This window comes from Taeniopygia guttata, chromosome 12, assembly GCF_048771995.1.
Source record: "Taeniopygia guttata chromosome 12, bTaeGut7.mat, whole genome shotgun sequence".
In the NCBI taxonomy this organism is placed as follows: Eukaryota; Metazoa; Chordata; class Aves; order Passeriformes; family Estrildidae; genus Taeniopygia; species Taeniopygia guttata.
This window is the reverse complement of record NC_133037.1, coordinates 20,334,640-20,351,182: the sequence shown is the minus strand read 5'-3', so window position 1 is coordinate 20,351,182 and position 16,543 is coordinate 20,334,640. Positions and strand designations below refer to the sequence as shown.

General features: G+C 41.4%; 1 protein-coding gene across 20 annotated transcripts in view; it reads left to right on the top strand.

Moving 5' to 3' along the window:
- The window catches only part of FGD3 (FYVE, RhoGEF and PH domain containing 3), a 96,439-nt gene that overhangs the window by 41,175 nt on the left and 38,721 nt on the right, over positions 1-16,543 (top strand). For 15 of the 20 annotated variants that reach the window (XR_003962610.4, XR_012057854.1, XM_072934629.1 and 12 more), the window contains 3 exons: positions 8,212-8,382; positions 12,681-12,849; positions 13,918-14,515. Coding sequence is in view for 18 of the 20 variants with exons in the window: in XM_072934629.1 (XP_072790730.1) it covers positions 8,212-8,382; positions 12,681-12,849; positions 13,918-14,515 (938 nt within the window). In the remaining 2 variants the exon portion in view is untranslated. Of the gene's footprint in view, positions 1-5,360; positions 5,462-8,211; positions 8,383-12,680; positions 12,850-13,917; positions 14,516-16,543 lie in introns of those variants that run through there. The other 5 variants (XM_041718788.2, XM_041718785.2, XM_041718789.2 and 2 more) reach the window with 3 other exon arrangements.

The window sequence follows — 16,543 nt, the reverse complement described above, 5'->3', positions numbered from 1 at the left end:
CAAAGCGAGTTTGAATGGGGAAAAGGCAGGAGGAGGAAAAGATATGTTGAAATGCTGCTGCTGTGCTGAAAGACCCCACAGTGGTGGTGTGTGGGACTTTTCCTATAATTCAGAGAAACGCCCTTGCTTATGCTCACCTGGCTAGAATGAGAACAATAAGGGTAAAATTATTATGAGAAATACTTTGTTAGAACTTCCTTAGAGAGAGTTCTAGCCTGTTTCAAGTGCTTGCTTTATTTTTTTATTCTGTGTGTGTTATCTACCCAATACTCAGTCCTGAACTCAGGAAAAAATTAGGGAGAAAGGCCCATTATCTTCCATCTTCAATGAATCCTTTTGCTAAAGAGAAAATCAAAGCAAAACACCGTCTTAGGAATTAATGAATTCTGGGTTTCATGTTAGTTATAATGAAATACATGAATGAAAGCCAATTCCCCTTTCCTCTTCTAAATTAGGCACATGCAACAACTTAAGATGGCCTTTGATATCTGCACCTTGACCAATGCAGGAATTAAGTCTTGAAATCTACTGCCGAAGTTAAACAAGTTGCTTTGCATTTCATCACACAAAAGTAGGACAAGACTTGTATGCATCAAAGAAGTGAGTCTAGCTGCTCATCCCTTCTTGCCTCCATTTCTCTAGTAGAGGAATGGTCCCATGTGATGGCTGAATCTCCTGATGTGTGCAGCATTCTGGCAGGGCTTTTGTCTCCTTCAATGTCAGGCTGGCTGACGCCTACCCCAGGCTCCTTCTCCTTTTCTTTGTCACTCTTTATGCCTCAGCCTTTTTATGTCATCTATCCTACTTTTCTTACTAGATGGAAGAGTCTCAGGGGTTTTTCTCTTCTACCTTTGATCTTGTGTCACAGAAAATAACTGTGGTGATCATTTTAGCCTAATTAAACTATGCCATTTGAGGGGAAAAGTTAGCTAAATGCTTCCTCCAGAAGAATGGGATTTTCACAGCCTCTTTGTTATACTTTGTTAGATCATAAAAGTTTGTAACTGCCTTCCATTTATGGGGATTTGATGTTCAGGATCCCCTAACATCTGTTCTCTGTATGTCAATATGAAGAGCAGGCCAAATGTAAATATTGAGAAGACTATGGCTAAATGTAGAAATTTACTTAGCAATGAACAGTCTCCAGCCCTAGACAGAGGTATTAAAACATGGTTTTTTTCGGTTTTTTTTTTTTTTTTTTTTAATTTGAAATCTGTTTCCTGTGTGCCTTGTCTGTTTCCTGTGTGGGAATGCCACCGGAGGCTTGAAATCATAATGCCAAAGTTTCAGGGACCAGATCTGTAAAGATATGCCCAAATTCTGAGGTATGATAGAAATGCTAATGCAAAAGTTACTGATGGGCATCTGTGTCCAAGTCAACTGAGAGATGAAACCTAAGGCCAAACTGATACTCTCCAAAGAGATACAAGTATAAGCAAAATGTGAAAGAATAGCTTTGGTACAAGTTTGTCATAGAACATCGTGCAAGAACTTGAGAGTTGCCACTTAGGTGGGTGTCAAGTCTTTTCTCCCAGGTAGCAAGTGACACGACAAGATGAAACAGCCTCAAGTTGTGCCAGGGGAGGTTTAGGTTGGATATTAGGGAAAATTTCCTTACTGAAAAGGAGGTCAAGCCCAGCACAGGCTTCCCAGGACAGTGGTGGAGTGTTCAGAAATGTTCAAAAAAATATGTGGAGGTGTTAGTGGTAAACATGCAGGTGATGGGGGGATTGATGGCTCAACCTGGTGCTCTTAGAAATATTTTCCAATCTTAACCATTCTATGATCTTGTGATACTGAGGAGAAGCACACAACATTGATATTGGTTCAAGACATTTACTGTGTAGTTCATTATCACACTCAGCAGCACTGCAGACACAGATTTAGAAATTACAGTATTTGTGTTAAACGACATGAACAAATATGACTACTTAAAAAAAATCCCCCAAGCCCTCCAAAATCCATCAGTCCTCATCTACTCTCCAGCAGAGTTTAATTTATAACTTAGAAGTTTATTAGCAAAGAAATAATTACATGTGGACTTTTCCACTCTTGGGACTTGCATCTGTCTAGTGCTTTGATAACAGTGATGTACAGTGGAGAGCTGCTTCCCCACAGTCCCTCCTTCTCTGCAGGAGATGGTCAGGCTGGACTTGTCCCTGGAGTGCCAGCTGGATGAGGCAAGTGCCTTCTTACAGAGAGGTTTCAGTACAACCCTGTCAATTTGAGGCTGACTCCTGTGACTGAAGGGAGGCTGGGGCTGAGCAGCAGACTGCATATCCTCAGTGTTTGTGTGGATGTTAACAGAGGACTCAATTAAAACACCTTCAGTAAAAACACAAGACTTTTTTTAAAACTTTGTACCAATAACCCCAGGAGCTGAAGGTAAGTTCTTGCTAACTGCAGTACCACATCCTGTTTCACACAGGAAATAAATATATTTTTGTTTCAGGGCTTTATTGTTCCTGTTGTTAGTCCTGGAGAAGAATATATTCTGTGGTGCTTTTTCTTTCTTGTTTTCCTTTTGAGTGAATTTATTCTGTTTTCAGTATGGCTTTGCTGGTTGTTCCTTCCACTCCTCAGGCCCCCTTGGAATCCCTAGGGTTGGAAGATGGCCCTTCTTCCCATTCAGCTGATGTAACCCTTCATTCATTTTTTGGACAGAATTTTGCTTGGCAGCCTGCTACATAATAAAAATAAAATAAGAAATATCACTTTTCTTCTTTACTAGGGAAAGATGACCTTCTATACAGATAGCATTAGATTATGATTTTTTGTCCTGGAAAGGAGTTTAAATTTTCTCTCTTAGTGGCAAGTTGAGTTGATCCTGTATTGCATCTCAAGAGATGGTATCATTGCCACAATGGTAGAAATGATGGGGCATATTTGACTGGCCTTGGAAGGATCGTTGCTTTGTGCTGGCTCTTTGCTTTGTGCTGTCTCTGGGGGATGTAGTGGCCAGCTGCACTCAGAGCAACATAAAATGCCTAAAAGAAGTGAGTGCTTCTTGATTTTTTGTCCGTTTTTTTTCCTTGCCCCAGTGTAAAATTGTATGTAATGACTTTCTAGCAGCAGGATTTCTGAGATGTGCTTGTATTTTTGCCTTTTCTTTACCTTGTCATTGGGTAAGTATGAAGACTTTGTCAGGATTTTGGTTTACACATCTGTGTTAAGCAGTGCTGCAATACAGAATTAGATGTGGAAGCTCCTTATTTCTGTCACTCTGAAATCTTCTCCTGACCATTGTAATTATATAAATGTAAAGTAATCACTTAAGAATCACTTTCATAGCCAGTTTTCAATAGCAGTTTTCCAGCTAACCCATGTCTGAGGGAAAGGCCCTAGTGCCTCAGCTGCCCCTGTAATGGTGCAGGGACAGAGAGCCTGTACTGACACTGCATTCCTGCTTTGTGTAGAGCAGTGCCAGCAGTGTTTCCAGCTAGACAAATGTGGGTCTGGAGTGTGAAGTTTTTGAATTTACATGCAAGATGGAAAATGAGGACTATGCTGTAGTACCCTGTCTGGGGAGCATTGAATGGGACAAGGAGTGTGCTTTATTGTTGTGAGGAAAGGACTGATGTAGGTCTGTTGAAAAGCTAATTCTTCAAATGAAAGTATACCAGATTAAATGAGTAATGAAAATTCTGTAATAGTTTCTTTAAAGCAGTTGTGGAGAAATTCCTTGCTGCAGGATCAAGTGTGAAATGTCCCAGAAGCAGAGGACTGTTGGAAAAGCTTTGCACAGGTACCTGGGTTATGTGCTGTTCTGGATAGGGCAATAAAAACAAGATTGCAATGACAGATACAGAGACTGCACTGAAATGAGTGTGTAAAATAGTTTTTTGCTCATTGTATGTAAAAACCTGTTCAAGAAGAACAGAAGTCAGAGCTGAAAAGTCCACAGTAATATGCCTGTTGTGATTCAGATGATGAGAGATGTAAGGTGTGTGCTAGTGCTGGTAAAGCACAGCCTTTATTTGGATTAGCTTGCAAGAATGTACCATAGGAGAATCTAATGAGAATAAAGGTGAGTATTTTGATGCAGGTTTATGGATGATACAATGACAACGATGTTTAGTAGTGACACTTGAGATGCTATGAAACATCTGTTAGAGAAAGCATCCTCACCTAAGGCAGTTAAAATTAGTCAGAACAGGATAAAAGTACACCAAATCCCAAATTCCCAAATACTAGTGTTATAGGTCTAGGGAAACTATTGGTCCTTCTTCTGTTTTATATGCACAGATTTGTTAATTTCAGTAATGGGATTCTTTCACATAAAACTCTTTTTTTGTGTCTGTATTTCTGTGGTGGTGTGAGATGAACTGAATAGACCAAATTTCTGGCAGCCCTGCTCAGACTGAGCAATTTGTCAGGGTTCGTCAGGTTTGTGTTTTTTTATAAGAACTCAAAGTAGCAGCCCCTCTGTGGCTCCTCAGAGATGGAGTCTGCCCTGCAATGCAGCATTTGTTCAAAAATTTTAGATTTTGCTTCATCCCTTATCATTTCCCATGGAGATTCTGATGGGAGAGCAGAATAAGGGAAGAAGCAGCTTTGAACATTTTCAAGACATTTGATGTAAATCTTTTAGCAAGCTCCATCCCATGTTGGTAGAGTTGCATTTATTGTCACTTTTGTGGCCCCTCATTATTGTCACTTTTTGTGGTCCCTCATTTCCCTTCTCAGACTATGAAGCAAACTGAGAGTTTGCATGCAGAAAACTGTGATTTTGTTGGTTTTCATGACATGTTACTGCTGTTACTGATTGTTTTTGCATTAATATCAAACTATATTGAAGCAAAAAACTATAAAAATATGAAGGAGTCCTACAAGAGACCTGGAGAGGGACTTTTTACAAGGGTATATAGTGATAGAACAAGGGAGAGTGGGTTCAAACTAAAAGAGCTTAGGTTTAGGTTGGATGTTAGGAAGAAATTATCTGTGAGGTTGGTGAAGTCGTGGCACAGGTCGCCCAGAGAAGCGCTGACTGTTCCATCCCCAGAAGTGTCCAAGACCAGGTTGGATAGGACTCTGAGCAACTTGGTCTAGCGGAAGGGGATTGGAACAAGACGGTTTTTGTTTAAGGGACCTTCCACTCCAAACCATTCTGAGAATCTATGATTCCATGATCTAGCTTTCTCTTTTCTATTTCAGAAGATTCAGTCTTCTAAACCATCCACATCCTTTATATTGCCTTTCAGATGGTTTGAAACTCAAACCCAGCAGTAATCTCCTGTGACTTGTGCTTAGCACAGCTCCTCCATGGCCATTTACCACGTTCTTATGCTTTGACTCACCAACCACAGTGGTGGTCGGAAGTGAGTGGGGGAGGTCAGTTCCTGTGAACATGGCATTTAACCCATGAAATGAAAGCTGCAGCAGGAGCTGTTCTTCCTTCTTGTTAGTTGTCTTACAGCTTAAGCAAGTAAGAAAAAATGTGTGAGTCTCTGCTCAAGCACAAGTAAGTGATATGCCTCTCTTTGGTGGGGAATCGCAGTCCATGCCAGATTCTTGCTTGCTTTGGAACATAATATTTGTTTGATTACAGCTGTTTCTGAAAGCTTATGGTGGTAACTTTGCTATCACTCTTTTTGCTGAATTTGATGTTTTGGAATGCCTGAAAAATGTAAGCTAATTGTTGTCAGTGTCACTGAGCTGGGTTCTATAGCAGGGTTGTACAGCCCCAGCACAAACACTGCCTTAAACCCCTGCTGAGGTCTCAGCTTGGCCGTGGACAGGAGGAAGAGGCGAGCTTTAAGTAGATTTGAGGAAAATGCTGGAGCTAATAAAGCAGCATAAGAGGAAGAATTCATGTGTGAATTTATAAAATGAGGGTCAAAACACCCCACTTTGCAGTACTGTAAGTAGCTCATAAGAGGTTTTAACCTAGACAAAAAGGGTGTCTGGTGGTGCCACACATTTGAAACCAATGAAGGAACCACTAGCTTTTGTTTTCAGTATAGAAGGTAAGGTGGCTCACCTCACCTTATTCCAGGAGGAAAGAAACAGGAATTGGGATTTAATTACTTTTGAAACTTCACAAAATTATACCAACAGGATAGTCCTTTTTTTTTTAGTGGCATTGGTTAAAGAAGAATGGGGAATGCTTAAGGTAACTGGTACTTTATCCCAAGTCAGCATGGGGTAGCTGGGCTCAGCTTAGGGTGTCCAGTTGGGGATCTCCCAGGGATGTAGTGCCTGAGGACAGAAGAAGCTGCGGCTCTCCTTCGGTGGCTGTGAGGGACTGTGGAAGTGTCTGGCATCTACCAGGAATTCAGAGCTTCAACAGAGCTGAAACTGGTGCTGAGCTTGTGTCATCACACATCAGAGCACAGGCTAGAGAGGTCTTCTCATATTTTTAGAGCTGTGGTAGGTGCAGAGATTTGTCCACTGAGGAATTGGATCACTGAAGCAGTTTTTAAGAACATACAACATTGCTAGATTGCATTCCAGTCACATGCTGGTGAATACCTGCTGAAATATAGGGCTCTATTTTCTGCATGCTGCTCTTTTAATTTTCTTGAATTCAGGCTTTTTCTTTGTGCACTGTTTTAATTTCTGGCTATGTTGAGCTACTGTTCATAAGGAAGAAGTCCTGGAAATCTGGCCTGTGGCAGCACTGCTACTGTCACAGGGAGATGTTGGTACCCAGAGCCAAGGCATCAGCATAAATTCTGGCAGTGATTATATGTTTGCAGTAATCTATTAATCTGCTCTAATAATCTTCTCTGTTTTCACTGCATTTTTCTGTTAAATGAAATTATATTTGAATAGAACTTAATACTTATAATTTCCTGATTTTAGCTGGAAAGATGTTTTAATAGCTGGTCTCAAATCTGCTGAAAAGAAGATATTTGTGGTAGAAATGCTAATGAACCTTCAACCAGCAGCAAATGGCAGCCATACATGGGGAATTCAGGGATTGTGTATTTGGGTGGCAGAGATCAGTAAGTAGATTTGTGCCATCTGAATCTATTTTTGACAACAAAATCTGCAGTCTGCATGGCTCAGACTCCAGGGGCTTTATTCAAAAGATCACATCCATACCATTAATATAAGTTCAGGAAAATTTAGTTGATGTGACTGGGAGTGCTTTTCATTTCAGGTTTTTGATCTTAATAGGAATCTGGGTGAAAGTAGGTTGCATTTTTGAAGCTAAAGCCATGTTGTTGAAGACATCACAGAAAGGCAAAGACTAGTTTTTCACCTTTAGATGAGTCCTTTCTATGTGATGCTGGCCACTCTCCACTCTGGTGAGATTCTGGTAAATTCAGATAGTCCATTTCAAAACAGTAATAGGGAAAGAATGTTTGTCTTGTTTTCTTTGCCCTTTTTTAGAGCATTTATGTCAAATTTCTAAATTTGATGTGTTTTTCATTTCTGAGTACTGCCAGAACCTCATATACTCATATACTTATACTCATATACTCATATACTTATATGATCAACTTTAAACCACATTGCGTTTTAAATTATTTTTTTAAGCTTCTCATGACACACTAGAAAAGCTGATGTAAGGGTTTTATGTAGCCTTGCCACAATTCCAAAAAAACTCCAAATCAAATACTGCAGGGTCCATGATGGTTTGTTTTCTGAGTCTTTACAGAATTGAATCAAGAATGTAAAATGAAAGACTAACAATCATATTAATCACTTCTTTCCCTCTATTGCCACTGGACTGAATCTTAATGGCATCTTCTACACTGGAGCTTTTGCAGCCATGTTAATCTTTTATATAAGGAGGAGTAATAAATTGGGATAAGATGCAACTTGAGTGATTAAATTTGAAGAACTGTCACTTGTACCATTCCCACCACGTGGAACATATTTCTGAATCATCCTAATACAGTTATATTTTATCAAGTAACAGAACATTATATGCTATAACACTTGTATTTCTGTTTGGAGAAATAATTTTGAAATGCTTCTTAACTTTTAGATTTGCTCTTTTATTTTGGGCGTCTGTGGTAAAGAAGTAAACAATTAATTAAAGACAGGATTGAATAAATTCTGCCTGGCTTATCAGGCAGTTTAACAGGATAATTAATGCTGGTATATTGGTTGTAATAACTTGTGAGTGAATGGCTCAACCCTCTCCTTTCCCTCTTCCCTTCTTCAGGAACTTGGATGAGTGATATACTTCCAGAAGTAGCAAAAATTTTCTTCAGGATCAATAGAACAAAGACTAACTTCTTTCCCTCCTTCCTTTAGGTTGCCCTTGCTCTCCTTTTCAAATCAAGTGTCACATTGACTCCAATCCTGTGTTGGAAGCATGTGGGGAACTGCAGCACATCAGCTCAGGGCAATGTCTCCATCAGGCTGGAAGGAAGCCGAAAACCAAAACTGCACTGGCCAAAATGCATCCTCTACAGAAACCCCAAGGTAAGTGGCTTTGTCCTTCTTGAAATTGTGCACATTTCTATTGTACAGGAAGTATAATATTTTAAAATTGTTTCAATTTGAGTCACAGCAAAATAGTTATTTTTACATTGTAATGTATAGCTGGTATGGTTTTATTATCTTCATTTTCCAATGTTAGATAACCACTTAGAGAAGCCTTCAAGAAGAAATTGATTCAGCAATAACCAATTACTTAACTTGTCACTTTATATTTCTTGTCCTGCAGCTGTGAAGTGTAAGTTGAATTTAACAACATTGTTTATATTTTGGATAATTTTTTTAGACTTATTTTAGGTAATAATATCTTATTGTTAAAACCTGGTCTGTTTTCCATTTATTGCAACTACATATGGCAACAGGAAATGCCTAAATGGAACAAATGTATTTTGAAAATATGAAGTAGAAGCTAAACCAATCACCTGTGGGTTATGGTACTTCCACAGAACTGCCAGCTAATAGTCCAATAGGTGGAAAACCAAAAGTATGATGGAAGATACTGAGCCAGGAAGTAGCATGTTCCAGCTGGTCTCTAGCTGTTCTTGTCTCCCCGGGCTTCTGAATTCTGCAAAAAAGATTGCAGGAAATTTCTTGAAAAAGTAGAAATTGTTTCATGTTTCTTCATCAGTGAAATGACATGTGGTCTGTCTTTTTAATGCTAGTTTGCCAAGAGTCCTACTCTCACCACCCCGTGCTTTGTAGAATTGATTACACTTATGTTTGTAATGGGTGCTTGCCTCAAGGGAATAGGGGATGCAAAAAGCATGGAGCTTGAGAGCTGTTTGGAACAAAGGAAGCTAAGCCTCAAGAAGATATTAAGTTCATAAACCAAAATGTTTAGAAGATATGGGTCCATGTGATAGATGGTCATTGTCATCTGAAAAAGATTTTTTTGTGTTGTACACACTGAGCCATTACATTACCACCCCCTCCCAATTAAAATATCTATACAAAAGCAATTCAGCCTTAAACAACAACAAAGAAAGCATTGTATTTTCTGCTTCTGGAAGTAAACCTTAAACATTAAATTAATATACTACTTCATGCTTGGCACATCTCACATGGTCTGTGTCTTTATCGAGCTTTCACCTAGAGGTCTTGGTAGCCCAAGTTTAGTTAGTAGTTGTTCCATGACTGTTGTTATTACTGGCAAGAAAAAGGAATAGTGAAAGTGTCTGTTCAGTAAGAACTGGAATTAATTGATCTGGTGCAAATGCTTTGCTGTTGTGTTCGTGGGCACTGATTTCCAATCACTGAAGATGTAAACTGGTTTTTCTATGTGTGTATTTCAGAAAGTTGGAGGGGCCCTAGTTAGCTTGATTTGAAGCCATGAGCTGCTGTGTAAAACCTTCAGGAGAAGGAGGAATGAGGAAATAGCTTTCCAGCATGTGGCTTCAGCCTTCAGGCAACAGCTGAAAGTGCTTTGTAATGTTGGTATCTTCCATGTAGCAAACTTCTACTTTAATTAGAGCCACAGAATCACAGTTTGGGTGGAAAGAAAACTTAGAGGTTATCTTGTTCCATCCCCTGCTATAGGCAGGGATGCATTCCACTAGACCAGGTTGTTCCAAGCCATGTCCAACTTGACTTGGACACTTCCAGGGACAGAGAAATCACAGCTCTTCCAGGCAACCTGTGCCAGGGCCTCACCACCCTCGTGGGGAAGAATTAATTCCTAATATGCCATCTAACCCTGCTGTCAGTCAGGAAGCCATTCTGTCTTGTCCTGGTGCCCCAGGCTCTTGTCCAAAGTCCCTCTCCAGTTTTCTTGGAGCCCCTTTATGCACTGGGAAGGGCTCTAAGCTTTTCCTGGAGTCTTCTCTTCACCAGACTGAACACCCTGCCAGTTCGTTCAGCCCATCTCCAGAGCAGAGAGGCTGCAGCCCTTGCAGCACCTCTGGACTGATTTCAACAGGTCAACGTCGTTCTTGTTTTGGGGGCCCAAGAGCTGTAGGTCGGGGTCTCATCAGAATGGAGCAGAGGCAGAGAATCTGCTGCTCATGCTGCAAGTGGGGATGCAGTCCAGGACACGGCGAGGTTCTGGGCTGTCAGTGCACGTGCTCAGGTCATGTCGAACATCTTGACAACCACACCCCAAAGTGCTTTGCCGCGGGGCTAATCTTGATCCATTCTCCACCCAGTCTGCATCTGGCATTGTCCTGACCCAGGTGCACTTGGCCTTGAACCAAGGTGGCCTTGAACATCTGGTGTGGCTGAAATTTTGCTTGCCAAGTAGTCCTCAGTAGTGGCTTTGCCTCCATGCTGAATTCTCCATTTCTCAACATTACTTCAGTAGGTAAAAATTCAGAATTAACAAAAATGTTTTCCTTCTTCCTTTTGGTCCAGTGCAGAGTGTGTTGTCTGAGGTGATTCAGATGAATCCACTAACAAGAAAGACATCAAATGTTTACATGGACAGCAGTGAGACCTAGTGTAAATGCTTTGATATTATTGTAAAACCTTTGGGTGTATGGATCAGGGCCAGTTTTGAAGGCCTGATGGGGTATGTGGGGTAGGTTCTGACATGTCTGCCTGCTGCACTCTCTGTGGGGATTGCAGAGCTTGTCTTTGGTAGATGGGCCAGAAGGCTGTATGGATACTTGTTTTTTGGTTGTTTTTTTATTTTTACATGGAGAAAGATGGCTAGATGCTCACTGGTCACATGGTGTGCACTTGATAACCTGTTGAACAAAACACATCTTCACCATCCCATTTATTTGCAAGAAGATTTTCTTTTCCTGTTTCCCTGTTATTCCTGTGTAAGATAGGGCTTGTACAGGTCTTTTCAGAATTGGACTTTAGCACCTTTATTTTAGGATAGGTATTTCAGATGGTTTTGGAGACTGGGCAAATCAGTCCTCTGATAGGAAGTGTCCTCTTAAAGCTCAAATCCTTAGAAAGTTTGATTTTATTATTTCATGCTGAAATAAACTCAGTAATGTAGGAAGTTTAAAGTCTGACCTATACTCAGAACGCCAAAATGGTTTAACACTTCTTCATCACTGACCTCACACACTGTCTGGCTATGGACTACTATGACAGCTGCTCATCCACTGGAGCAAGGAAGACATCTGAGCTGATAGGGATCTCAGAACAGATGCAGAGCCTTCTGCAAGGAAGAGACAATTGAAATTGACTTCTTGGGTGCATATGCCTCTATTTATCCTCCTAAAACAAGTAACCCTGGCATTACATTCAGAGCAATTGTTAACTCAAGCCCCATTACAATGCTGGTCACATGTCCCAGCTGAATAATCAGAGTCAGAAATGGTTGAAAGAAACTGTTTTCGAAAATGTTTTTTAATACAACATGAAGTTAGAATTTCCTCATTTAATATGTCAACTCATTGGATAGTCTAGATTGGAGGGCACACTTGGCAGTCCTACTCCATGCAGTGTGTGCTTTGGGAACAATCCCACAGCCAGTTTTCCTGTCTTCCAATGTCAGTTCTTCCTATGGGAGTTGTTTTCCCTATATGAAACCATGACAACATGGGAGCCTGTTGCCATGAGTTACTGCCTGTGTATGCTAAATCATTTACTCTGCAACCAGTGGAAGAGATGAATAATTTTTTCAGAATGACATTACATTTTAATGCCGATTTTAAAAAATACTGTATTAAACTTTGTACTTTGGCCTCCTTGTGAGTCCTGAAGCAGAATGTGAGTGTTCTTACAATACTTGTTTTATTTATACCATATGCAACTCAACACAGAACCAAAAGAGGAAGGAAATTTGTGAACACTACTATACCACAGAAGAGAGGGGGGAGGGAGAATGACAGGAAGAAAAGCCATTATGTTCAGCCTGTGGCATTTTGGACCAAGCAAACGCAAGGCACTGAAATCCATGCTGGGGTTGGGTTTCGAGAGTTTATTTTGGGATGTGGTTCATCCTTCTACCTTTTTTTCCCCAATATAAGACATTCAGTGGGGTGCCAGAGAAGTCATGGAAGGGGAAGCTCGTTAGTGTGATTGAGATGGCAAGCAAACTTGCAAACTGAAGCGTAAGCTGTGCATCCTGTTTGGTAATGAGGAAGCAGTGCAGTGCTGCAAGCCACTTGATTTGTTAGCACGGCGAAGCCAGCTGTAGAAACACAAAATAGAAGCCTGTCATTTTTCTTTAGCTGCTATTGCTTTGGAAGCAATACTTCACGACTGCACTTGTGCCACTCATAAAAAATGAGGAAAGAATACATACCTCTTGGTCTGGATTTTGTTCCCAGTTTAGGATAAAGAAGATGGAGATTTATCCTCCTGTTTTTTCCCTTCTCTTTCATTAGTACCTCCTAAGCCTGTCCATCTCAAACCTGGGCAGGAAAGAATTCCTCCTGCACCATCTCGGCCTTTGCCAGCTGATCCCAAGTCATCAAGGAGCTTAGCACCTGGAGAGGAAGAAATACCAATATCAGCAGGAGTCAACACGCTCATTGAGAAATTTGAAAGTATTAGGTAAATATGGCTTTGCCAGATCCACTCTCCTCTCTCTTTTCTGCATTTTAAACTTAGAATATAATAGTAGAAAACATTAATTGTAATGATCCCATGGAAAGTCCTCTTGGGATGTTTTCTACTGGAAAAGTTTCACTGAGGACAAAGTATATTTTTAATAAAAGCTGCAAATTTCAGTTTGTAACATTCAGTCATGCTTAAGGAGCTTAAGACCTGCTGAATTTGGTCTAACACAGGCTAGTAGCCCACAGTCTGCTTTCGATAAGTTGGCTCAATGTGGGAATTATGTAATAGAAACTTAATCGTTTTGATATTAAATAATTGAGTTTTCTGTCCAAGATACAATAAACATCAGCTCTTGCTTCTTGGAGGCAGGGAAGGGTAGAGGGTACTGTGAAACAATGTCATGCAGAACAGCAGCTGTTCTAAACCTTTGTAATGAAAGACACTAAATCGGATAAAATATATGTATTTTGCTGTAAAACCAGCTCATTTTACAAGCATATGAGAACTTTTCCTGAAGAACAAATCTGCCTAATGGAGCTAAGCGATGGGTTTTTTTCCACAAAGGGGGAGATGGAGGCAGGCATCGTATTGTGCCTCGGAGTGTTATCACCTGGGTGAACCTAGTGTCTTTCAGAAAGGAAAAGTAGTGCCTTCTCATGCTTCAACACATCCTCTCTGGTAGAAAACACTTTGTCAAAGCGGCTTGGTTCTGTTGAAGAATGAGAGTTTCTATTTAAATAAGCCCAGACCCAATTGCTTCTTTTTAAAGGCAATTTCTTCTTCTCCAAAGCCTCAAACCAGACCGTTCTTCAAAGTGACATGAAAAGCACTAAAGGCTAGGATTCTGGTGGTGCCATTTCAGTAGAATGTAGGGGTGAATTTTTTTCGTTGGGTGTTGTTGGGTGATCATTATTATTGCAATGTGCATGCTCTTGCCTTCTGGGATTGTCAGTGGGGTGCAAGAAATACAACTTGAATAAAATGGCAATCAGACCCTCTCTTTCAGGCTACTTGTGAAACCTGAGTGTTTATATGACTGCAGTGCTTTCTCTTCACCCACAGGCAACCTGTACATATTCTTCAAAGAAACCAGCTAAATTTAGCTCTTAAGATGGAACCTGGCCTGGACTCATCCAAGCAGACGAGCTTGTGTGACTGTGACACAGTGGTTTCCAGTGACTCTTCCACAAATGACAAAACTGAATTGGATGAAGCTGAGCCCAACATACTGTGCAGCACAGATCTAACTAACTCAGATATAATGAAAATTAAAGAGCTGAGCATAGGTGATAACAAAAGCCATGAAGATTGTACTGTTGTGACTGTGAGCAAAGAGTCCCAAGTAGAGCTTGGCACTAAGGACTCAACTGCAGAACTGAATGGGAATGGTAAAATTCCCAACAGAGACAGTGGCATTGACAGTCCTTCCTGTAGTGTAGCTGGGGAAACATTCCCCAGTGAAGAAGGAGCAGAGCAGAAGAAGCCCAGCATGGCTGGGAATCCAGGAGAGATGGAACCTGACAGAAAGGGCACCAAACCTTCCTCTGTGGAGCAGAAGAGAGATTCCATGCAGGATGACGACAGTGATATTGATGAAGGAAGCAGTGAGGAGCAAGAGATAGCAGAAGTGCCAAAGTTAGAGTACTTGGATGTAAACAAGGTAAGGGAATTTGTTTGTTGCTATTGAGTCCTCAGAAACCAGTTCCTGACACTTGCATCGCTTTCATACATTGTTTGGATAATTTGTTTGGTTGGTTTTTCATCAAAGGATGATGATAAGTCAGTATTGTTTCCTGCTTTATGCAGGTCCTAACTTGTTCCTGACCTAGATAGTTTTTTAGAAAGGTTGCCAGCTTGCTTCAAAAGGTTTTATCTAAGAGAATCCATCACAGCCAGGGGTTAGCTGTTAAACTTCAAATACTTTTGTAGGTGAAGACTCCTACCTTGTGTTTGTTGCTTGGCTTTGTCTAGGTTCATCTTCCTAGAGCATGTTCTTTTCCATGGAACTTTGTGTTATTCAGAGAGTTAATTGGGTAGTGCATCTTGCAGGGTCAGGACCTTGTGTCCAAGTAGAATGGGCAGGATCAGAATCTTGTCTCACCCAAAATTTAGAGGGTTTTTTTTACAGAAACCTGTGCTTTTGTTGGTGTGACCACTTCTTGAGTGCAAAGAAGTTGTTTTAATGGTAGTTATGTCAAATTACTCTTTGGGAAACTGTAGCTGGATGTCGTGGTTTGACACAGAAAAAAGAATTTTCTCGGAAGGAAGAGGTCAATTTGGATATTGACAAATTGAAGGTGGACATGCCTCTGAGAACACAAAGGGGTTAAAAGCAGAATTCCCAGGAGAACTCGCTCTCTTTGGTTCTGGTCAGGGTGCAGTGCAGGACTCTCCCCTGCCCATCCGTGGCTGGGTGCGGGAGGGGAAGGCCCATGGCCTGACTGAGGTAGGCTGAAGGGTGGAGGGGGCTGGAACCCCCTGCAGATGGAAGGGTGGAGAAATCCGGGATGTCTCCGTTCCCCCCAGAGTCTCTCTCTCTAGAGAGAGAGAAAGAGACAGCGGCGGTTTGTCAGCAGTTCACCGCGGGGAAGGAGAAGAGCGGGGGGCCGCAAGGTGCCCAGCCGGGCTGTGGGAGCTGGAGCCTGGGCAGCGAGCCATCTCTGGGAGTCGGGACTTTTAACCCTTCCTGAGAAATGGAAGCTTTGTGAAATTTTTCTCCTCCTTAGTTTGAAAGAGAGGAAGAGAGACAGCTTGGACCCTGGGATGTTGGAAGGAGAAATTCTAGGTGGGAGGAGATGATGGAGTGGTTTTTTGGCTGGACTTTTTCTTGGTAGCCACAGACTGAACTGATTTTCTCCTCCAAGAGAGACTGTATTTTAGGAGGGTGCCGGTGAGCCAAAGAGACCTGCTTCAGCTGGGAAAAGACAGAAGTGGAGCAAACAGAGAAAAGTTAGGGAGGCTTGTGGTGGTGCCCCATGTCTTCAGAGAAGAAGAAGAGAAGAATATCTTTGTTCTTGGATCCTCGGCCCCAGGGGAAAATGGGGGAGACTGCGGTCCCAAAAATGAAAAAAACTGAACTGTTGTTTTTTCCCCTCTTGGCAGGGCATCCTTGAAAGGAAAAATCCTAAAAGCAGTCTGTCCATCCATGCATTGGTGGTGAGAGCACTGTGCATGGAAAGGAGAGGGTCACCATTGACAAACTTTTTTTTTTCTCCGGGCGGTGCCATGTGGTGACATGGAAGCACAGGATGTGGCAGCTGTGTTTCTTGGGGGGTCTGTGGCACAGGAGGGGCTCCTCTCTCCCTCAATGGACTGAGTATCGATTGTCTGGAGGGTGGAAACCTGATTGGGGTCCAGATTGTGTCTCACTGTGGTTTGTTGGAGTTGGTGGTGGGAGGAGGAATGCTTTGGAAGGTTTTAATTTTCAGTTTTGTGTGTGTTTTTTCTTTCTTTTTCCTTTTATAGTAGTATAGTAGTAGTGGCTTAATAAAGTTTTTTTTTCTCTTGTTATTAAGCTTGGGCCTGCTTTGCTCTGTTCTCGATCCCATTTCACAGCATTCAATTGAGAGGTTGAATTTTCATGGGGGCACTGGCATTGTGCCAGTGTCAAACCATGACACTGGAAAAGACATTTTTCCTTGATTCCAGACTAATGTAGTGCAGGCTGTTGTGTGTTTGCAGCATCTAT